Here is a 22,997-nt window from a genome sequence, read left to right on the forward strand (position 1 = left end):
GAAAAGAGGATGAGCAATGAGAGTTAACTGCTTACCCAAAGAGAATAAATGCTATTAGCAGCTACATACTTTTAGAATCTTAGAGATGCTAGTTATGAATAAGAGATTATTAAGAATGATTAGTGTGAATAGTGGCCGCACACATTGACACGTGACGATTCATAAAACATACTTTTAAGAGGTGTGGGATTTTAGGTTTGAATCTTACAAATTCATTGAGTCTATAATGAAAAATTAGTTAATGAGAACTGTTTTCTCAAACTCCCAAGGAATATTGGATTTTATCTAACCACCAGAAATCCTCAGGCTCAAGTCCAGCCTGATCCCATTTCTGGATATTTGGACAGCCCAAGACCTGGAGACTGTAAGGAGTCCACTGAAGAGAAGGAAGGCAGCAGAAGAGTGGTCTAACCTTTAACTTTCAGGGCTGTGCTGCAGCTGGCATCACCAACGCCATTGTGAGCTTCACAGATGTAGTCCCCAGTGTCCTCAGCACTGGCTTCATTGATGGTTAGCAGGGCCACAGAATTCACGAAGGACATGTTGTATTTCCAGCTCTCGTGAAGTTCGCTGTCATTCCGGAACCACACAACTTTGATCTCTGGGGAGCCACTTATCTTACATTCCAGTTGGATGGCTTCTCCCTGCTTCGCAACTTTTGAAGCATCTAATTTCTTAATAAACTTGGGAGGTTCTATCAAACCAAAGGAAACAGTCAGTAATGCATAATTATGTGTTGAAAGAGTTTATTATAAGATAAATCCCCCCAATTCACATTTTAACAGGCTTATTACTGAAAATGAACTTTCTAATGATTTCATGCTAATATGTCATCTTTTTTTCCTATTAAGTAATTTAAAATCTTTATCTGAGAATTCAGCTAATATATTGCAGTCTGGATCTATAAGGTAAAATACACTAGCTGATATAATTCATATTTGATAAAAATTTGTAATGTTAAATCAGGGTGTTATATGACAAGAAATGATGAAAAGGAAGAGTGGATGGTGGAAATTATGGTCAACAAAGTTCAAGGAAAGAATGCTCACTTAAGAGACAATATAAAGAGAAGGCAGAACTTCGGTTATTGTTCCTCCAACAAGTCGGCATCAATTCAAATATGGTTGTTAGTTTAATTAAAAAATGTAAGAACTCAAAACAGCTGAAAATGGTGACTCATTCCTGTAATCCTAGCTCCAGGAGGCTGAGCCAGGAGGATTTCTATGAGTTACAGGCCAGCACGGACTATATATATAGTAAGACAGTTTCTCAAAAAAACAAAAATAAACAAGGCAAAAGACAACTTCTTTCTCATCTTTGGCACTACTGAGAGATTGAACCCACGGCTTCACACATGTGAGGCAAATGCTCTCAGAGTGAGTTACAGCACCAGCCTCAAAATAGAAAACCTAAAGACACTTAGAGGACAGCAACACAAGCACACAAGACAACAAATCGTGGCAAATGCTCCGCCATGATACCTTTCACACTGAGCTGAGCAGAGCACATGTCCTTGCCAACGTCATTGGTGGCTTGACACGTGTATTGGCCAGAGTCTCCTTTGCCCACTTTAAGAATCCTCAGGTGGGGAGTGTTACCCACACACGTGATAGTATAGTTTCCTCCAGGTCGGATTTCCTTGTTATCTTTAGACCAAGTGACTCTCATTGGCTGAGCACCAGTCACATGACACTCAAAATCTGCACTTTCTCCAGCGATAACATCTATTGATACTGGCTTGATATCAAAGAAGGGTGATTTCTTAGGCTCTGGAAGATTAGAGGAAAAGGTAGTATGTATAAATATTTGCACACACACTTTTGGCTGTCAGTTGGTTTTGTCTTTACAATTAAATAAAAAAAAATAGGGTCTATGAAGAGAAAGATTGGCATGGGCACAAACCTCTTGCTGTTAGTCTAGCAGTAGAAGATGCTGTGCCAAGTGGATTGGAAGCTGAGCAAGAATACTGGCCAGAGTGACTCAGGTCAGTTTGCAAAATTTTTAATGTTGCCACATTATCCACAAATGACATCTGTAGATTTTCATCATCTCTTAAAAGCACCCCATCTCTATACCAGCACACTTGGATGGGTGCAGAGCCATTTAGTCGACAAGTGAGGGTAACTGGTAACCCAACAGTTTGCTCAATGTCCTTTAACTGTCTTGCAAAGGAAGGCGGGAGCTGGCGCTCTGTAGGAAGACAAGTTATACTTGAGGCATTAATGGATAAAATGAGAAAATCCCCATAAAGGTAAAAGAGTTAATGAGGGGAAAGCAACTCTCTTAGTGTCTAAGATAAAACCATCACCTTGGATTCTGAAGATGGTCTTAGAGGCTGCTGTTCCTATGCTGTTCTCCGCCATGCATGTGTACTCCCCACTGTCATTGATGCTCACTTTATTAAACACAAGTGTGGCCACGTTGTTTGTAAAGTAGGTCCTGTATTCCGGAGTTGACCTTAATTTGGTGTCTCCTTTGAACCAAGACACTGTAATTTCTGGTGTCCCAGCAACTTGGCATTGCAAGGAAACTGAATCTCCAACAGATGCCTCCAGAGGTTCTAACTCCGTAACGAAATAAGGTGGTTCTAAAGAAGAAAGGCTCACATCAGCCAATGGAATCTCAGAAGGGCAAAGGACCCTCCCTGCATGTCTGATAAACCCAAAATTCTTAAGAGGGTAACATAACACACCTAATGTAGATACAAGAGCATCGCAAGCATCTCTTCCTGCCTCGTTTTCAATCTCACAGGAGTAATGCCCTGCATCTCCCTTGGTGCTGCTCAGAATCTCCAGGATGCATGTTTTCTCCGTGGTGACAATGTTGCATCTTTCAGATGGAGTTATGCCAACACCATCTTTTTTCCAGGTGACCGAAATTGGAAGTGTCCCAGTATAGGTGCCCTCTAGAATTATAGACTTCCCTGGTTCTACAGAGTGACCACTTAACTTCTTTACAAACGTGGCTGGTTCTGATAAGTGACAAACATTGTAGTTAGACACATCATAAAGCCACAGAAATGTCAGCAATCAAAGCAAGGAAGAGTGAGTGTGTTTGGCAAACCTTTCACAAAGAGACGCGTAGTGCAGGATGCTTGGCCGGCATTGTTAGAAACCACGCAGGTATATTCCCCACTCTGGGATATGTCGATATTAAATAATTCCAGTTCTGCCACAGTGTCTTCAAAGTAGATATTGCATCTGTCACCTTTCACCAGTTCTCTGGCTCCCCTAAACCAGCCAACCTTGAATGGAGGGGTTCCTCTGATAACACTTGTGAAGGTTATGTTTTTGCCTGGAAGGACTTCCAGGGGTTCAGGTTCTTTCACAAAAGAGGGTGGCTCTACACAGACATAGAAGACAATGGAAGGATCCAGTAAGCTCTGCACTTACTTTCAATTTTGAATAAGAAATGAAATGAAGAGTACTTTAAATGTGTGCCAATCTGGACATATGTCCAGAGAGGAATTTTTAATACATGTCATGCAAAATTGACTGTTTATCACTGACCTTGTACAGTCAACAGTGCGCGACATTCATCCGACCCAGCCACGTTAGCAGCCACACATGTGTAACTGCCCATATCCGATGAGTCCAGAGAATTCAATTGCAATGTGCAGACATTATCTGAAAATGTTGTTTGGTACTTTGCTCCACTGACAATCTTAGTTTTCTCATGAAACCAGGCAATAGAGATGGGAGATGATCCAGCTACTTTACATTCTAAGATGCAAGAGGTGCCCAGGACACCACCAGTATCCTTTAGTCTTCGTGTGAAAGAGGGAGGGACCATTCGGTCTGCATGAGGGAAGACACATGACTTGTGGTGACTTGAAAGGACAGAAGAGACATGAAAGAAGGAAAGTTCATAAGAGAAATTTGCATATGCGAGCAGATGCAAATGCCAGAACTAACCTGACACATCGACCACAGCTGTGCAACTGCTTTTTCCAACGTTGTTCTGAACCTGGAATGTGTAGGTGCCTGCATCTTCCTTTTCAACTGAGAGGATTTTTAAGGAAGAGATTTTGTTGTAGAAGCTAAATTTGTGTTTTTGGCTGCTGGTCAAGAGCTTTCCGTCCTTATACCATTCAACAGAGAGCTCCGGAGTGCCAGCCACCTTACACTCCAGGGCACACGTTTCTCCCACAGTCACCGTCATGGACCCTGCCTTCTCTACAATGACCGCAGGCTCTGAAATAAAACGCGACATGCATCTTTGAAAACCTAGACCTTTCTTTCCCTGCTTCTCCTCTATGCACTAAGATTCTTTCTCTCAGTGATGATTTCATTACCATCTCTCTTGGCTTTAAAATGTGATTCCATAATTCTATGCATTCATAAAGTTATTTGCATTCATTAAAAGCATGTTTGGGCATTATTCAACTCCAAAACAATTTAGGCAATGCACAGCAGACAATCTGGCTTTTAAAAGGTACAAATTATATTTATTTTGTGAGTGCACATCTGTGCCTGGTGGGGGGTATATGCCATGGAATGTATGTGGAGCTCAGAGGTTCTGATTGGTCCCAGGAATTGAACTGGAGTCCTCAGGCATGACGGCAGGCATGTTTACCCACTAAGCCATCTCACTTGGCCCCAGATAATGGGTTTTGATTTACACCTTTACTCTTTAGAGCAGAGGGTCCCTGTTAAATGAGTTACTTGGTGTTTTTTTCCCTCTGTGCCAAGTTGCTAGAGAAGGTAGTTTGAAAGATCTCTTCACTTTCTTTCTTATCACTGGATTGAAATTTAATATGCCCAATGATGAAAGTGCATATCTTTCCTTCAAACATTGATCTTTTGTCAGCTTAGCCACTACTATAATATAGTAGCATGCATAAGAATAGAAGGGCTCCAAGTGGTTCACCATGAAACAAGAGATACTCGGGATATTTGCTCCCCATAAAGAAAAGCAGTGCACACATAATAAAACAGCTAGCTATCATTCGCTAGAATCACATGAATCAGAAAAGACTTAAGATCAATTGGGCCTTTCCCCCTAAGTCTTCCAAATAGTGAGGCTAAATATGGTTCTGGGAGAAATTCAGAATAAGATTGCATGGAAGTCATCCCAGTGATTGTCCCCAAATGCTAACAGGGGATTGCTGTACCTAAGACGGTCAACGTGGCCATGTTTTCCCTCACTCCACCATCATTCTTGACTTGGCAAATGTACTTCCCAGCATTAGCTGGCTCCACTTTAGCAAACTGCAGAGTCGCAACGTTGTTGACGAAAGAAATTCTAATGTTCTCGCTCTCTCTGATCACTTCTTCTTTCTCTTTAAGCCACTGGACAGAAATGGGCTGGGCACCTTCTATGGATGCTTGCAACTCAGCAGGCTCGCCAGCCACCACCGTAAGGCTGTTCAGCTTGGAAATGAATTTTGGCGGTTCTGAACAGGAAAAGATGAATAGAAATTGCTCAAAAAGCTTTCCAGGTAATGGAAGAGAGGACCTGCTGAGCATTTGCCACATGCCTGATATTTCCGCCATGCACAGAAACTATGCTTACCTTTTAACTTTACAGCGCAAACACAAGCGTCACTGCCCACTTCATTCTGTGCTTTGCAGTGGTATTCGCCAATGTCTGTAGATTCCACGTTGAGGATGTGAATGCTCGCATGGAAATTCTTAGATGCGACCTTGTACTTCTTGCTGCTTCGGAGCTGGCGCTTGTCTTTGTACCACACCACCTCAAATGGCGGTGTTCCTGAAAGCTCACATTCAAGGCTAACTTCAGTGTTCTTAAGGGTTTCTACTACAGGCGGAAAGCTGCTAAAGACAGGTGGTTCTATAAAAAACAAGAATGTCTCATGAGTTGGGCTATTTGATTTCCTCCAGTGAAAAAAAGAGTTCTCTATTTTTCAATCAGAAGCATGGTTTAAGATGTTAGCATGTGTAGGCAGCACCATTACTTATGAGCTTTTATAAGATAATCAGATGGATAGATAAGTGGAGAGCCAAGATAGATACATCTTAGAGGTCACAGTTGAGAAGTTCAATGTGCTGATTATTTTTGAGTATTAAGAGTGATACAAAATTTATAAATGAATAAATATATCAATAAATGAGAATTTTATGAACTATGGAATTTTGCCTTAAGAAAGAAAGGAAAAAAAAAAAAGAATGCAATCTATGCTTTACAAGAGAGGTACCCAAAAGTCACAATAACAGCCATGATCTGAGTCTTCCATTTCAGGGCATGGTTATTGTAATAATTAACTCACATGACAAATTTGAGCACTAATGCTGGGAGATAGCTGTATAAAATACTGGCACTAATTGCACCAGAGTAGAGTCATGATTTTAAAGATAGGAGCTGATTCTTGAGAAAGAAGAAAAATATTAATGCTATTGTAAAGATGTATTATTAAAACCTATATTCTTTATACACTGCATCACTATGGTATAGACCATACTAAGGATGCTGATATAGTTGTAATGTGATTGAAATCCAAAGATTAATTTTAAATTTTCTTATTTGTTTTTATATATGTGCTTTGAAATATCTAATTCAATGCTTTGTCACTGTATTAGGTGATCAGAATAACAGCATTAGAATTATAAGAAAAAATATCTCAAAATGACCATCTGCATATAAAATATACTTAACAGGAAAGGACATTCAATTAGGGACATATGTCTATATTTGGGAAATATTCTGGCTTTGATCTAGAAACTAAGAGAGCAGTGAAGACACCATGAGACCCAGGGGAGAAGGTAAACGGTTTCCATGAATGAGAAAAAGAAAGATATTTCTACCTTTTACTATAACCTTGGTACTGCAGCTGGTGCTGCCGGCAGGATTCTGAGCCTCACAGATAAAATCTCCACTGTCCTCAGTCCCGAGGCTGTTCATCTGTATGACCGCCACTGAGTCAATGAAAGTCATCTGGTATTTATCGCTGGCTGTGAGCTCATGTTCGTTTCTATACCACACAACTTGTATTTCTGGAGATCCAGTAATCTTGCATTCCAGTCGTGCAGAGTCACCTGCTCTTACAATTTTGGAAGCTTCTAATTTCTTTACAAATTTCGGTGGTTCTAAAGAGTCAGGAAAAGGGAAATTATGTAAGAAGAGCAATGAACCACACAAGTCCAATTAGGGTAATGTGTGGGAAAGGGAGAGACAGACCAAGATCTGGGAAATATACTCGACTGAGTTAGAAAGCTGCATTGTCACAGAGTACAGAAACAACAGAGGCATGGGTCAGACAGAAACATAAGACAATCAAACTTGCACACCTGTCACAAGCAACATTGTAGTGCAAGAGTCGCTACCAACGTCATTGGTAACTTGGCAAGTATACTGTCCAGTCTTGGAAGAATCCACTGAGTAGAGGTTTAAGAAGCTGGTTGACCCTTCCAAGCCAATGAAACACTTAGGTCCTGAGACAAGTTCCACATCATCTTTAAGCCATTTAATTTTGAACGGTGGTGTTCCTTTCAGCACAGCCTTAAATTCCACGGTAGAATCCGGTATAGCTTGCTGCCTCTCAGGTTTCACTAGGAAGCTTGGTGGTTCTACAGATTTTAAGAGAGTCATATTTAGTTATAGCCCTTGTAGCCCAATGACTTTTATGAACATACAAGAAAACAACTCATGAAAAGAGGTGATGATTAAATATTCCTTGAACCCAATGAATGTGAATAAAAAGAAACAGAATTATTAAGATTTTTACCTCTGAGGATACAAGGTTAAGAATGATATGTTTTAGACGTGCCTATTAAGAACAACTCAGAAGAGACAAAGAAGCTCTGACCTTTCACAGTTAAGATGCCACTGCAGGCGTTGTCCCCTGCTACATTGGACACCTTGCAGGTGTAATTTGCAGTGTCTTCTAATTCCAGATTACTAACTTCCAGTGACACGGTGTTTTCGTGACACACCAGTCTGTATTTTGCACTTGTAGATATCTCTTTTCCATCTTTAAACCACTGAGCACTGATAGGAAGTGACCCAGAAATCTTGCACTCCATGTGGATAGAAGAACCCAGAACTTTATCCATTTTGGTTAACTTTTTGGTGAACGATGGGGGAATATCTTGGTCTATCCAAGGCAAACAGCAAAAACACACCGATTAGTCTGTTGCTACTCGTCCACGAGGTCTATGCTCTTAAGTTAGGGTAGTTGGCGGGGGCAAAGTACACACCTAGCACTCTCAGGTAGGCATCACAGCTACTGCTTCCAAAGTCATTTTCCACCTTGAATGTGTACTGTCCACTGTCTTGCTTCATGACTGACTGAATCCTAAAACTGGCCACGTTATTTTCAAAACTCATTGAAAAATATCTACTGGGTACAATTTGTTTCCCATCTTTAAGCCATTTGACTTTGAGTTCTGGTGTTCCAGACACTACGCACTCCAGGGTGACTGGGTCTTTCTCGGTAACATCAACCGACTTAGCTTTCTCTATGATTTGAGCAGGTTCTGTAGTAAGAAGGAAAATGTGCATATGTCAGATTAGTGATTCTACTAGAGCCCAAATATGCCTATACAACCATCTCTGTGGACCACTCTTTAAAGGGAATAGCTTACCAACCTTGTACTAAGAGGAAAGCATAACACCTCTCAATTCCTGACTCATTCTTGGCTTGACATGTGTATCGCCCACTGTGCCCATTGTCCACACTCCGGACTTGAAGTGTGGCCACACTGTCCTCAAAAGAAATATGGACATTGTCATTTTCCTCAAGAATCTGGTCATCTTTCAACCAGGTTATAGAAATGGGCGGTGAGCCTGCCACGGTGCTCTGAAAGGTGGCGGAACTCTTCAAGACAGTGGTGACATTTTCTATCTTCTTGATAAACGACGGTGGTTCTGTGATTAAATGAAAGAGTGGTTCAAGAAGAGGCACCTTTTAACTCCTACTCATTACCTACAATCAAAGAACACTCAGTACTTTGACTTGGCGGATGGTCCTAGCCTGTGACTGACCTTTCAAGGCAACCCGAGCACTGCAAGCACAGCTGCCTCCTTCGTTGGCTATGATGCACTGATATTCACCAACGTCCGAAGGGTCACACTTGGTTATATGCAGGTAAAACACTGACATTTTCTCAGACATTGTGTATTTTTTGCCACTTCTAATTTCCTTGTTATTCTTCAGCCAAGTGACTTCAAATGGAGTTGTTCCCATGACTTCACACTCCAGTTCCACGTCACTGTCTTTTACCACTTCCACAGGCTCCAGTTCCCTGATAAAGATGGGAGGCTCTACAGAGTCAAAAGGAAGACAGAGAGTAGCTTAACTCGAGAAGCTGTGGGCCCCTCAGGCAGCCCAGCTAAACCGTGAAGCAGATTCCATAACGAACCTTTCACTTTTAGTTCAATGCTGCAGCTCGCAGAGCCTGCATCATTTCGAGCTTCACAGACATAAGTTCCACTGTTTTCAACCCTGGCATTAGAAATCTGGAAAGTGGCTAAACCATCCACAAAAGAAATGCTGTATTTCCTAAGATCTGTTATTTCATTCCCATCCAGATACCAAGAAACTCTGATTTCAGGGGTGCCTGTGACTTGGCATTCAAATGTCGTTGACTGTCCATTCCTCAGCACTAACACTGGACTGGGCTTCTTAATAAATTGAGGAGGTTCTAAAGATGAAGAAAAAAGAGAGAGCAGCATGCTGAATGGTTTTTAAAACAAAGCTCAACAAACCAAACTATTTTCTTAGTGAACTTTCCCTTCCCAAAGACCAGTTAGACAAGCAGGAAAGAGAGACGCTCTAGAGACCAGACCTTTCACAAAGATGGTGGCTTTGCTGCTTGTCGTGCCAACATCATTGCTTAGCTGGCAAATGTAGGTCCCGGAGTCAGCAGCCTTGGCTGAGAAGAGTTCAAGAATGGTGGAGGTGTCATCCTTCCAAACCGAGCGAGCTGCTCCGGGGTGCAGCTCCTTGTTATCTTTAAACCACTTTATTGTCATGGGTGCAGTGCCACCCACAAGAGCCTTCAATTGAACCCTCGTACTGGGATTCACATCTTGTGACTGTGGCTTTTCCACGAAGTAAGGGGGTTCTGGGATGAGAGAACAGGAAGCAGAAGAGAGATTTATTTTAGAACTCAATGAAGGGGAGAATTAAAAAGTGCAAGACAATAAAGTTTGGAAAGGCAGAGATAAAAATTGCCAACCTTTGACTGTCAGGTGACCACTGCACTGGCTGTGGCCTGCCTTGTTGGTGGCAGAACAGGTGTATGTACCACTGTCTGTGCCTTCCAGCTGACTGATCTCTAAGAAGGCAGTATTGTCATGAAAAGAGAATTTGTGCTTGTCACTAGCTGAGATTTCTTGGTCGTCTTTGAACCATTGGATGCTTATTGGATGGGATCCAGCCACTATACACTCTAAGTCAATAAAAGATCCTTTAATGCTGTCCATTTTTCTCAATTTTTTGGTGAATGAAGGAGGTATAATAAGATCTAGCCAACAAAAGCAAGAAAAAGTTAGGTTAATCTAGCTAATTCTGTTTTCTCTCTCTCTCCCTCTCCCTCCGCTCCCCCTCCTCTCCCTCTCCTTCCCTCTCTCTCTACCTCCCCACCTCTGATCACAAGGTAATAAAGCCTGAACCCAGTATCCTGCACACACAAATCAAGTGTGCTTTATTATTGAACTATGCCCAGAGCCCTCTGTTTTTTTCTTAAATTTACAAGAAGGGCCCCTGAAACACTCAACTCCTATTAAGAGAAATCAATACCAACCTAAAACATTAATGCTAGCCTTGCAGCTGCTTCTCCCAACATCATTTTGGACCTCAAAAGTATATTCTCCACTATCCTTCTTCTCTGTGGAAATAATCTTTAGTATCGAGACTGTGTCAGTGACACTGATTTTATATTTTGGACCCAGGGTAAGTTCTTGGCCATCTTTAAACCATTTAGCTGAAATCTCCTTAGTCCCTGAAAATTTAACTTGCAAAGTGGCTGGGTCTCCTTGAGTGACATCTATGGACACAGCCTCCTCCATTATTGTTGCAGGTTCTGTAGAAGACAAAGGACAGATATGGGCTGTGAAGTGCCCTGCTGGACGGCCTCTTATTTGCATTGTTTCTCCCTCCAACCCAAGGCAGATTTCTGAACCAACCTTTGACTGAGAGTAATGCAGAACACCTTTGTATGCCTGCATCATTTTTGGCTTGACAGACATATTTCCCATCATGTTTGACTTCAATACCACTGAGGTATAGACTAGCCACGTTGTTCTCAAAAGTCATTCTTATAGTGTCATCTTCAGTGATCTCATCATTGTCTTTCAACCAGGTCACAGTGATTGGCAAGGAGCCTTTCAGAGTGGCCTGGAAGGCGGCTGTGCCCCCACGGAGGGAGCTGGTGGCTTCAATCTTCTTAATGAAGGACGGGGGTTCTATAGCAGAAGAACGAGTTCTCAATCAGTACCAGTGCTATCGCAAGACTGATTCTAGAAACTTAAGACTTGTCTGTGCAGAAGAGCTCATCTATTAACTAAGCCAACACTGACCTCTTAATGTCACCCTGGCACTGCAGGTGCTGCTGCCGACCTCGTTGGTCACCCGGCATTGGTATTCACCTGCATCCGCAGCTACAAACTTGAGGACCTGCAGGCTGACCAGCTGATCCTGAAGGAAGGTTTTATACTTTCTACCACTTCGCAGGGTTGTGTTGTCTTTGAACCAAGTGATCTCAAAGGGAGGGGTGCCTGCCACCTCAGCCAGCAGCATGACATCATACTCCTTTAATACTTCAATGGATTTAAATTCCTTGGTGAAGTAAGGTGACTCTATAGTAGAAGACAATGGCCTGTGTTAATGGGCAGGGATCTGTGCTGTGGGCCCAATATTTGGTCACATGGGGATGAAGCAAGAACCAACCTTTGACTATGACAATGCCAGTGCAGTGGTCACTGCCGGCCTCGTTTTGAGCCTCGCACATATATTCTCCACTGTCTTCAATGGCCACATCCGTAAGCCTTAAAACTGCGGTGGACTCCGCAAAAGACATTTTGTGTTTGCTGCTCTCTCTCAGTTCTCGGTCATTTGCAAACCATGTTATCTTAATTGGAGGAGTTCCCGTGACCTTGCAGGCTAGCTGAGTGCCATCTCCTGTCTTTAACAGTTGGGATGGCTCTAACTTTTCAATAAAGGTAGCAGGCTCTGTGGAAGGAAGGGACTTATTATGAAACAGTGGAAAGAGGAAGGCATTTGTCTAAAAAGGGTCGCAGGCTGCGCAAAGGTATCAAGAGAAGAACTCGAACCTTTCACAAACAAGTCTGCACTGCATTCCACACTCCCAGCTACATTGCTGACTTTGCATGTGTAAGTGCCCGAATCCAAGGTTTTCACTGCATAGAGCTCCAGGGAACTCTCTGAAGCTTCTTTGGTAATGTAGCAGCTTCCACCGGAAACCAACTCTTTGTCGCCCTTAAACCACTTGATGGTGAGAGGAGCAGAGCCCTGGAAAGCACTCTTCAGACAGACTGCCGAGCCGGGCAGGACATCCCTGGACCCTGGCTTAGTTACAAAACTGGGTGGTTCTGAAGAAGAGGAGGAAGACAGAATTTGAAGGAGTTACAAGTCAACGGAAGAAGACTTAATTTGAACATTGGAAAGCAGAACTGTGAAAGACCCTAGCCAACCTTGCACAATCAGGGCTCCGCTGCTGTCTTTGCTTCCCACGGAATTGGTGGCCCGGCAGGTGAAATTCCCTGCGTCAGTCATGTCTACTCTGCTGATCTCCAACGAGGCTGTGCCTTCCACAAATGCTATCTGGTATTTGTCAGAAGCATCGAGCTCTTTGCCATCCTTAAACCAGGAAACCCTCATGGGGAGGGAGCCAGCGATTTTGCAGTCTAACCTGCAGGCACCGCCAACGACACTGTCCACGTTACGTAAGGGTTTGGTGAAAAGCGGAGCAATGTCTCGATCTGTTCATGGCATAAGAAAGAGAGCAAGATCAACATGGCAGACTGCCTAGTGCTTCACCTTTGGATAATTTTGTTGGGTTTCAGAGCACTATGTAACACATTTTCCTAAAAATACTAACCTAATACAGTAAATGTGGTCTCGCAGGAGCTGCTGCCCACTTCGTTGGAAATCTCAAACGTGTACTGGCCACTGTCGTGCAGTTCAGCAGAATAAAATTTCAGTTGGGCAATGTTGTTTTTAAAACTGATTCGGTACTTTTTACTAGCAACCAAGGGTCTCCCATCTTTGTACCACTTGGGCTTGAGTTCTGGTGTGCCTGAGACTGTATACTCCAGAGTGGCTGGGTCCCCTGCGGTCACCTGGATCAGTTCTGCTCGCTCAATGATTTTGGCAGGTTCTATAAAGGTATCAGACAGTTAGGATCCCTGGTGTGAATCAAGGTTTCACTTTAAGTGAATAGGGCAATTAAAAGTTAAAATGTCCCTACACGAACCTTTAACTATCAATTCCCCGACAGATGTTTGGCTCCCGGCTTCGTTTTCAGCCAGGCATGTATATTTGCCACCCAAAGTAATCTGCACATCAGGGATGGTCAAGACGGCAACTCCATTGGAAAAGCTCATTTTGATTTTTTCATCTTCTTTAATGACTTCTTGGCCTTTCATCCACATGACAGAAATGGGTTCTGACCCTCTCACGGCAGCTTGTAAGGTAACGGTCTGTCCTGCTAGGGCTGTAAAATCATCTACTTTCTTGACAAAGGTTGGTGGTTCTAGTTAAAGAAAGAGAGCAGACCCGCTGTCAGTTCCGACACACACTCGGCCCCATCTCTACTGCTGTAGGGATTCATCTGGGCTATATGTTTCCCTTGCCCAATACAACCTTTTTCCAATACTTGTTTATTAGAAAGAAGAAAGAAATTATAAGAAGAATTAACAATACCATTCAAAAGAGGCACAGAAAATAAATGTTTTCCAGTGAATGAAATGACTTTTTATGTAATTCCCTTTTGTTATGAGTTAATAAATATTTCTGCTCATATCAAGATAAAGGTTTGAATGAAAGCTCCGGACCCTGAGTTCAAACTAAGACCAAACACATTGGAAAGGTCAGAAGAAGAGAAAGAATTAAGAATTCCTTCCACCTGTTAAGAAAGCTATTTGGACAATTTATAGGAAAAGATCCCCCTCCCTCACTAACCTTTTAATAAGTGTGTCGCCACACAGCCACACTTTCCGACATCGTTAGCGACTACACATTCGTAATCGCCAACGTCGGCACTATTGAAAGACGAGATTTCCAGGCACACAAAGGTCTTCTGAGTAAACAACCTGTACTTTTTGCTACTTCGGATTTGCTTCTTGTCTTTAAACCAGTTAACTTCAAAGGGTCCCGTGCCTGCGATTTCACACTGGAGCAGTGCATTGGCCCCACGCACTATGTCAGCAGGCTCAAGAGTTCTGATGAAGGAAGGCGGCTCTACAAAAGCAGGGAAGCACAGAGTGAGCTGTGAGCTACAAGGAAACGAAAGGCAAGCGTTCTCAGGAAAGCAAGTGATGTGAACTCAGCAGACCAACCTTTGATCACCACTTCAGTGCTGCAGCTGTCGCTGCCCACGTCATTGGTGGCTTCACAGGAGTAAGTACCACTGTCATCAACCTTTACATCAGTGATGTCGAGGATAGCCTCAGAATTGACAAAAGACATGCGGACCGTGTTACTCTCACTGAGTTCTTTGTTATTTTTGAACCAAGTGACCTGGATCACAGGTGAGCCTTTCAGCTTGCAATGGAGGCGCGCTGATTCACCCGGGAGCATTAAATAAGAGGGATCCACCTTCTTCACAAAGGACGGCGGTTCTACGTGACGCGTAAAAAGAAAAATATTGAGAAGATGACTGAAGCATACACACTACAAAAGAGAGGCAGACACATGTGACAAAAGACAGAAAACAAATCTTGACAAAACTTCTGAGCAAGCCATGATGTATTCTACCCTCTCCTTCATTCAGAAACACGTTTCTCATCTCTCGATAAAAAGGACAAAAGAAAAAAAAAAAGACACAAGCAAGCAGACTAGATCTATGTGAAGAGTGACTTTCTGAACAAAGACATCAATAATAGCCATGCTATTGTGGGTGGCAGATGGGATGGGGCAGGGTGTCCCATCAGCCCTCAACCCACACAAAGGACTACAGGCAGCCAAGGAATGCTGAGAGGAGGAGACAGTGTTCCCCAGGGAAGAGCTATCAATTGGCTACCCAATACCAACCAGTTAGTTGTGAAAACATATGTACCAATAGCATTGTATAGATGAAGCAGGTTGTATTTATGTGTTTAAGAGTATGTATGTGTAGACAACAATAGTTAATTTAAAAAAAAAAGAGGCCGTACATTTGAAAGAGAACAAGGAGGGGGTATATGGGAAGGTTGGGGGGGGGGGAAGGAAAATGAGGTAATTCTATTATCATTTCCAAATAAACTATTTAAAAAGAAGATGGCTAAGAGTTGCCCACACATTTAAATTGTAAACAAGATTTAGAAATGCCTTTGTTTCAAAAAAAAAAAAAAAAAAAACCAAACCAAAGCAAGTGAATACTAAAGAAGATTAAACAAAAATAAAACTGACCTAACCAAATAATGCCAGGACTTTCCCAGACCCAGAGGAAATTTAATTGGGAATTTAATTAATAACAAGGGGTATGGGTGGTACAGCAGCCAGAGAATGTTCACAGAAGAGAGAGACCCTTCTAAGGCTTCCTTTCAGACAGGAGGTGGCAGAGAGCTGCCAGGAACCCTTACCTCTGACAGCGACGGCAGCAGATGAAGAACTGCTCCCAGCCTCGTTGGACGCTGTACATGTATAGGTTCCAGAATCTTTTAGTTTGGCCAGGGGAATCTCAAGCGATGCAATTTTATCCTCAAAATAGATCTTGTAATCTTTCCCAGCAGGCAGTTTCTGCCCATCTTTGCTCCATGTGATTGTGACTTTCCTATCCTCATCGACTTGGCATTCAAGGTGGATCTTCTTATTGATGGCTGACTGCACAGCCTCTAACTCTTTAATGAAGTGGGGTTTGTCAATGATGGTCAACTCGGCCTGGCAGATATCTGCTCCAAATTTGTTGGAAGCCTTACAAGAGTAAATACCCCTGTCCTGAACAGTAAGATTTGAGAGTTCTAAACTGTGTTTGTTGTCTGCGTCTGTGACCCTGCAGTCAGGCGACGGTGACAGGGCAGCACCATCTTTCTGCCAGATGATCTCAATCACCGGAGTCCCTGACACTGTGCAGAGAAACTTGGCTGCCTTACCCACGAAAGTCGTAAGGGACTTGGGCCTGGAGAGAAAAGTTGGTGGATACGCCTCTGCAAAAGAAAGGTTTGCACGTTACAGGAGGTCCCCATCAAAGTTCCCGCAGCAATGACATATTCCAAGGCAAAGAAGAGGTAAGTTATGTCTTTAGGTGAACAGAAGATGTTATGTTAAATAACAATGTAGTCATAAGACCAAAGGTTGGGAGAGAAGGATGAGTGTTCTTAACAAATTGTCTCTAGCAAAGGAAGGAGCAGTGTCGCTAAGGCTTCGTCTGTTACACCAGAGGGTCAAAAACTTGGGACGATGTCATAAGCAATCCAGTTGGTATTTTACTTTTGTAAATTAGAAGACCAGAAGAAAAGGTGAGAAAATTCACAGGTCAGCTGAAAATGGAGTAAGACTGAAGCCTTATGAAACCTTACAGAGGACATTCTAACCCTTTGACAAATACCAGGAAATTCTTACATCAGTTAACTTCAATTGTACAACACCATGGGGATTTTGTACTTATAAAAATATTTCACAGCAGGAACTTCCCACTCCCATTCTCTATTGTGAAACAAAATTTGAGGCTCCTCTCTTGCTGAGAAAGAGACACAGAATCTAACTCCCTGTCCTGTAGAAGCACAGGAGCTAAGCTTTGAGTCAGCCCCATGCCAGGCTAGGCTAATTCATGTACCTTAACTGTCATTAATAGAACCATCAGTACCCAAGGAGCTAAAGGGATCTGCAACCCTATAGGTGGAACAGTAATATGAACTAACCAGTACCCCCAGAGCTCATGTCTCTAGCTGCATATGTAGCAGAAGATGGCCTAGTCGGCCATCATTAGGAAGAGAGGCCCCTTGGTCTTGCAAACTTTATATGCCTCAGTACAGGGGAACGCCAGGGCCAAGAAGTTCAAGTGGATGGGTAGGGGAGTGTTGGGGGGGGAGGGTATGGGGGACTTTTGGGATAGCATTTGAAATGTAAATGAAGAAAATACCTATTAAAAAAAAGAATAGAACTATCAGGAAAGAAAGCCCGTGGGCCCTCAGCCCCTCCTGGCAATTAAGAAATGCTGAGTGTGGAAAAAACAGTCTTTCCCAGGGAGGAGCACACCATTGGTTGCCTAATACCAAATAGTCCTGAAAATCTCCAAGCAACATTATACAGACCGAACAGGGTCTATTTAGGAATATATATCTATTATGCATGTAACAACAATTAACAAAAAGAGGTCATAAATAATGAGTAAAGAAAGCAAGGAGGGTTATATAGGAGGAGATGGAGCTAGGAAAGGGGTAAATCATGTAATTATATTAATCTAAAAAAAAAAAGTGGAGAAGAATACCAAGGTATTGTCTGTATGGCAACACGCGGCTCCAGGCTGAGAACCACCCTGGCTGGGCCACTGGAGCAGCTTTCCTAGAATCTCAGAGGGTCTCTACTGTGTAATAAGGTTCCAAAGAAAAAGACGCTGCTTCACAGAACTCTTTTTCCTGAGGTGGATGAGCAGGGTGCCTTCCCCTTGACATTCTCACTGAGTAAGGTTCACACCCAAGAGCTTCCCTCCTACCCAGGGAGACTCTCCTCTATCAGTGCTGAGCCTGAAGAAACCACTCAAAAGAGGAAGAGGGGGAGGGAAGGAGGGAAAGAGGGAGGGAGGGAGGGAGGGAGGAAAGAAAGGAGGAAGGAAGGAAGGAAGGAAGGAAAGGAAAGGAAAGGAAAGGAAAGGAAAGGAAAGGAAAGGAAAGGAAAGGAAAGGAAAGGAAGGAGAAAGGGAGGGAGGAGAAAGGGAGGGAGGAAGAAAGGAAAGGAAGAGAAGAAAGAAGGACTAATTTTTTTTTTTGACAAGAGGAGATTCAGTAATTTGTTGGGGATTATCAAATTGAAATTTACCCTTCGTGCCAATGAGGAAATTGAGAATAGAGTGTTTGTGCAATTGCTCTTATTTTAAAGTGAGGAATGACATTCGGAATGAGCACCCTTAAAGTCCTGCCCTGTGTCTCTCATGTCATTGAATTTTGTTTAATTTTAGCTAAATAGTCTGGCTTTAATTTCTGATTGGTTATTTGGGTTCTTATTATCAAATATATAGAGGTGTTTTTTTTTTTTTTGTTTTGTTTTGTTTTTTTTTTGCGGGTAGGGGGGATTTAAAGAGACAGGATTTCTCTGTGTAGCCCTGGCTATCCTGGAACTCACTCTGTAGACCAGGCTGGCCTTGAACTCACAGAGACCTGCCTGCCTCTGTCTCTTGAGTGCTGGGATTGAAGGTGTACACCACCACTGCTTGGCTATTTAGTTCTGTATTTTTTTTTTTTTTACTAGCACCAACATTTCTCAAATGTTTCATATTAAGAACAAAGTCAGGCTCATTTGATAACTTAATGTTTTCCCCTCAAATAAAGGGACTTTTGCTCTGGCTGCTGATAGAAGTGTGATTATGAAGAAAGACTTGTCCCCCATCCCCTCTGTGGTCCTCAATCAGCATGATACCACCATGTAGAACGTCAGTATCCCCAGTTGGTGACACTTTCCGCATCTGTACGAAAAGCAACACACATGATAAGATGAGGTGGCGGCATCCCTGTGGGAGTGTGGCATTTACCTGTCACAGTTAGTGTGGCTGTGCAACTGACACTGCCATACTCATTGGAGGCTTTGCAGGTGTACTCCCCGCAGTCAACGACCTGGGTTCTCAGGATCTCCAGGCTGGAGACATAGTTGGAAGATCGAATGGAACACTTGTCGCTCTCATAGATCTCTCTGCCAGCTTTGAACCACTGGAACCGGACGTTGGGGGCTCCTTGGATCTCACAGGTGAACTTGGCCAGGTGGCCCAGAGCTACTTCCAGGGGCTCAATTCTCCTTTTGATCACAGGGGCAGCTGCAAACAGAAGCAGAACCCATTAGCATGCCTCCTTCTCAGGCATCCTGCATTTCTCTTTGTAGACTAACTTTTGTCGCTGTTAACAAAATCAGACAGTTGAGATTGGTGAGATGGTTTGCAGCAGTCTCAGGCGCGTGACTGGATGATGAGAACAGTTGTGAAGGCAAAGCAAAAAAAAAAAAAAAGGACAGAAAGACAAAAGCAGCATGTGACGTTTTCAGTTGTTACTCTGCAGTGAATTGCGGGGAAATTATTAAAACCTAATGCAATGTGTGTGCATGCGGAACTACAGGATGTACCGTTGAAATACACCCTGCCACCTAGGAACTGAAAATAAGGTGAAAACACAAGGCACACCAGCTGACATGGTGAGGTGAGACAGTAGCCAACAGATAGAAAAGAGGAGATGACTAATCATGGTCACGTTGAATTTAGAGAAGAGCCTGGTGGTTTCAGATTGCCTATTCACTGAAAACTTTTTATTATATATTATCAAATCATTTTCATATGAAAACATAGTTGTCACTGTAAAACATATAAGCATATGTTTTATTGAAGATATAGGTAGTAGTGCAGCTATGATAATGAACTACCCAACCAGGCGGAGAGAATTATAAGTTAATAACCATGATTATGTCTGTATTTTTTTCATTCCTATTCTAAATAGCCGGCATTCTGGAAAAGAGGCAGATAGTGAAGATTCAGTGGTGGAGCCTAAACCATTACAAAGTGGTGGGTATTAGAGCCTGGTGCATTTAATCCTTAAAGTCCAACCTCTTTCTCCCACAGTGAGCTTTGCTGACGTCTTTGCTTTCCCATTGTCATTTGAGGCTTCGCAGACATACTCCCCTTCATCCTCCATCTTTACTGCCTCAATTACCAGAGTGTAGGCATTCTGCTCCTTTAAACACTTGAACTTTGCATCTGAAGGCACCAGGTTACCCTCGAAATACCAGTTCACCTCCTTAGCATTTGATATGAATGATGTAAGGTGGACAGTATCTCCTTCCTCAGAAATGGTATCCACTAAGTGTTTAAGGACAGCAGGGCAAAGGTCAGCAAAGGTACCCTCAGCTTCTTCTTGTGACGTCTCTGTACTGGTCTTCTGGGTACCACTCTCTTCTGCCAACTTCAGAGTCTCAGCCTGCGGAACCTCATGGGTATCTCCATCTTTGAGCTGACTTTCCACTTTCGACCAACTGACCTCTTCTTTGGAGACAAGGTACTTAGAGTCAGCTTCTGCCTCTATGATGGTTTCAACTTTCTGTGCATCTGAAAGGTGATCTCTTTCGCCTTGCATGCCTATTTTGTCTTTGTCATAAATCCTCGGATCCTCAGCCATTAAGATGTTTCTTTCTTCACAGACAATGGAGCACAAGGCATCCTTCAGTCCAGTTTCCAGGTTAGCCATTTGAGGATCTATGTCTTCAATAGTGACGGTTAACTCTTCGGTTAGTGAGCTCACTGAGGTAATAAGGTAGGTGCACAGGATACACTTGGGCTCTTGAGTGAAGTTTACAGCTGTGACCTCCACCTTGTCAATGTTTCTTAGCCACTCTGAGAAAAGATTTGCTTGTTCCCTGGCCACGGCAGCTTGCAAAGCCCTGCGGACCTGAGTTTTCAGATGTAATCGCAGCTCTTCAGGCATACTAGGCAACAATGTTTCCTTAGAAAGCAGCTCCAGTTCTCCTACCTCCTTCACTCCCTTTACAGCCTCGGGCTCTTTCTCAGACATAGAGGTTTGGCTAGGGGGCACTGCCATGACCTCTGATTGCTCTTCCTTAAGTAGGACCTGCTTTTCCTCAAGTGCTAGTGGGAAGCTTAGGGACTTGCCCTCCTCGGTCCTCAGTGCAACGTCTTGCCCTGTGCTTTCTAGAGTGTCTGCACTGGCCATCAGGATCTTGCCTTCTTCTGTGCATGTATGTTGGAAAGGGACTTGGGGCTCAGAGCACATGTTAGAGACTGCAACATCAGGAACCTCTAAACTTTCCACACGTCCCTCAGCTAAGCTCTGACTCAGGAGGAGAGCTCTTTGCGCTTTGTCCACTTCCGGGATTTTCTTTTCTCCTAGCTGAAGTGTTTCTTCAGCCACAGAGGACAGAAGCCCATGATCAGGAGCTGCTGTGGAAGACTGTGGATAATTCCCTTTGGGTTCAGCTGTTAAGGTTATCAGAGGTTTGATGGTGACCGGACTCGCTTGTGCTGCAGATGAGGCACCTGGGAAGACTCCCTCAGGCTCTTCAAACTGTAGAGTAGCTTCCTTAGGGAGGACTGACTGAGACTGGACTGTCTGCAGGTTTAAAGTGGAGGGTGGTCCTCTGCCTGGCTGTGTGTGAACTGCACCATCAATGGGGACAGCGCCCTGGGGAGTGGACAATACAACAGGTGGCAGCTTCTGAGCCCCTATGGTCACCCCAGTACCCACTTCACCGTCATCAACATTACGCTCATAAGAAAGCTGCAGCTTTTCCTCTGCAATTAAAGCAGCTTTCGAAATGGTGCCTTCGGCAAAAGCTGTAATTTCCTGCCGTGAGTCAACTCCCTGAACTAAAGGGCCCCTGGCAGATGTTTCCAGAAAATCACCGGGAACTCCTAAGGTGGACTCTTCCTTGCAGGAGGCATCGGGCACATCTGTGTCTTCTGGAAGCACAAGAAGCTCTGCGGCACAGGTGGACTCTCCCCAGAGGTTCTCGGCTTTACAGATGTACAGGCCACTATCTCCCCTCTGTGGGTCATTCACGATAAACGTCCCAGATCCATCAGGATTGTGAATGATGGTGTAGCAAACACTGGTATAAAGTGGCATGTCTTCTTTGAACCACAAAACAGTGGGGGCAGGCTCTCCATGCACCAAGTACTCAAAGACAGCAGGGATTCCTGGGGCACAGTGAACTGGTTTTAATTCTTTGAAAAAGTAAGGAGGGCAAGGCCCTTTGGGCTTTTCCAGAGCTTTTTTCTCTCCTGACTCCATCTCCGTGCTCCTCTCTCCTCTGGGGCTTATTCTTAGGTGAGCACTACACACTGCCTTTCCATATTCATTACTGGCCAGGCACGTGTACTCCCCCTCATCCTGAAATCTGGTGAACAGAATGATGAGGCTGTGGTTATCCCCATCAAAGACGAATTTGTAGTCAGCAGAAGGGGTTAATAGCATCCCATTAAAGAACCATTGAATTTTAGGCTTGGGGCAGCCAGTGACAGTAACAGACAATTTAGCTACATCTTCAATGCTTATTTCAACGTCTGATATTTCTCTGATGAAAACTGGGGCAGTGCCTTCCTGTCTGGAATCAAAGTGGGTGGAACGAGCTGGAGGCTCAGACAGAAGTTCAAGTGTTTCATTCGCATTAGGTAAACGTAGATCAGAACTATAGGTTTGAAAATCTTCCTCGGCGGACAGAAGGCTAGCAATTTCTGTGTGGAGAGAAATTATTGTGACATCACCATACAATTTTGTTCAACAAACAGTATCAAAGAATTACACACCAATTAGTGGCCTTCTGCATTGGAATAAGGTTGTGGTGAGATTAAAAAAAAACAAACCAACACATTTGTAACTTTCTTAGCATATTATGGAAAATCAAACAGTTATAACAACTACACAAAAGCAACTTTATATCCAATTCATCCTTTAGGGTTTACAAATGTGATATACACCTGGGTTTTTTTTTTTTTTTTTTTTTTTTTTTTTTTTTTTTTTTTTTTTTTTTTTTTTTTTTTTTTTTTTGGTTTTTCGGGACAGGGTTTCTCTGTATAGCCCTGGCTGTCCTGGAACTCACTTTGTAGACCAGGCTGGCCTCGAACTCAGAAATCTGCCTGCCTCTGCCTCCTGAGTGCTGGGATTAAAGGCATGTGCCACCACGCCGGGCTATACACCTGAATCTTAAGTTTGAAGAAGTACTAGAT

At 43.2% G+C, this 22,997-nt stretch overlaps 1 protein-coding gene across 46 annotated transcripts in view; it reads right to left on the minus strand.

The window, feature by feature from the left end:
* Ttn (titin) overlaps positions 1 to 22,997 on the minus strand; it is a 271,446-nt gene that overhangs the window by 183,444 nt on the left and 65,005 nt on the right. For 29 of the 46 annotated variants that reach the window (XM_029473037.1, XM_029473035.1, XM_029473104.1 and 26 more), the window contains 31 exons: positions 19,866 to 22,505; positions 18,810 to 19,088; positions 15,706 to 16,269; positions 14,482 to 14,763; positions 14,105 to 14,383; positions 13,398 to 13,676; positions 13,023 to 13,301; positions 12,616 to 12,903; positions 12,235 to 12,513; positions 11,852 to 12,133; positions 11,482 to 11,760; positions 11,089 to 11,367; positions 10,707 to 10,985; positions 10,140 to 10,427; positions 9,747 to 10,025; positions 9,321 to 9,602; positions 8,944 to 9,222; positions 8,548 to 8,826; positions 8,157 to 8,435; positions 7,766 to 8,053; positions 7,248 to 7,526; positions 6,765 to 7,046; positions 5,515 to 5,793; positions 5,114 to 5,395; positions 3,915 to 4,193; positions 3,510 to 3,797; positions 3,064 to 3,342; positions 2,309 to 2,971; positions 1,903 to 2,190; positions 1,482 to 1,769; positions 413 to 694 (listed from right to left, as the gene is read on the minus strand). In XM_029473037.1, coding sequence (XP_029328897.1) covers positions 413 to 694; positions 1,482 to 1,769; positions 1,903 to 2,190; positions 2,309 to 2,971; positions 3,064 to 3,342; positions 3,510 to 3,797; positions 3,915 to 4,193; positions 5,114 to 5,395; positions 5,515 to 5,793; positions 6,765 to 7,046; positions 7,248 to 7,526; positions 7,766 to 8,053; positions 8,157 to 8,435; positions 8,548 to 8,826; positions 8,944 to 9,222; positions 9,321 to 9,602; positions 9,747 to 10,025; positions 10,140 to 10,427; positions 10,707 to 10,985; positions 11,089 to 11,367; positions 11,482 to 11,760; positions 11,852 to 12,133; positions 12,235 to 12,513; positions 12,616 to 12,903; positions 13,023 to 13,301; positions 13,398 to 13,676; positions 14,105 to 14,383; positions 14,482 to 14,763; positions 15,706 to 16,269; positions 18,810 to 19,088; positions 19,866 to 22,505 — 11,751 coding nt within the window. The remainder of the gene's footprint in view (positions 1 to 412; positions 695 to 1,481; positions 1,770 to 1,902; positions 2,191 to 2,308; positions 2,972 to 3,063; positions 3,343 to 3,509; positions 3,798 to 3,914; positions 4,194 to 5,113; positions 5,396 to 5,514; positions 5,794 to 6,764; positions 7,047 to 7,247; positions 7,527 to 7,765; positions 8,054 to 8,156; positions 8,436 to 8,547; positions 8,827 to 8,943; positions 9,223 to 9,320; positions 9,603 to 9,746; positions 10,026 to 10,139; positions 10,428 to 10,706; positions 10,986 to 11,088; positions 11,368 to 11,481; positions 11,761 to 11,851; positions 12,134 to 12,234; positions 12,514 to 12,615; positions 12,904 to 13,022; positions 13,302 to 13,397; positions 13,677 to 14,104; positions 14,384 to 14,481; positions 14,764 to 15,705; positions 16,270 to 18,809; positions 19,089 to 19,865; positions 22,506 to 22,997) is intronic. The other 17 variants (XM_029473164.1, XM_029473160.1, XM_029473153.1 and 14 more) reach the window with 13 other exon arrangements.

Source organism: Mus caroli, chromosome 2 (genome assembly GCF_900094665.2).
Source record: "Mus caroli chromosome 2, CAROLI_EIJ_v1.1, whole genome shotgun sequence".
NCBI classification, from domain to species: Eukaryota; Metazoa; Chordata; class Mammalia; order Rodentia; family Muridae; genus Mus; species Mus caroli.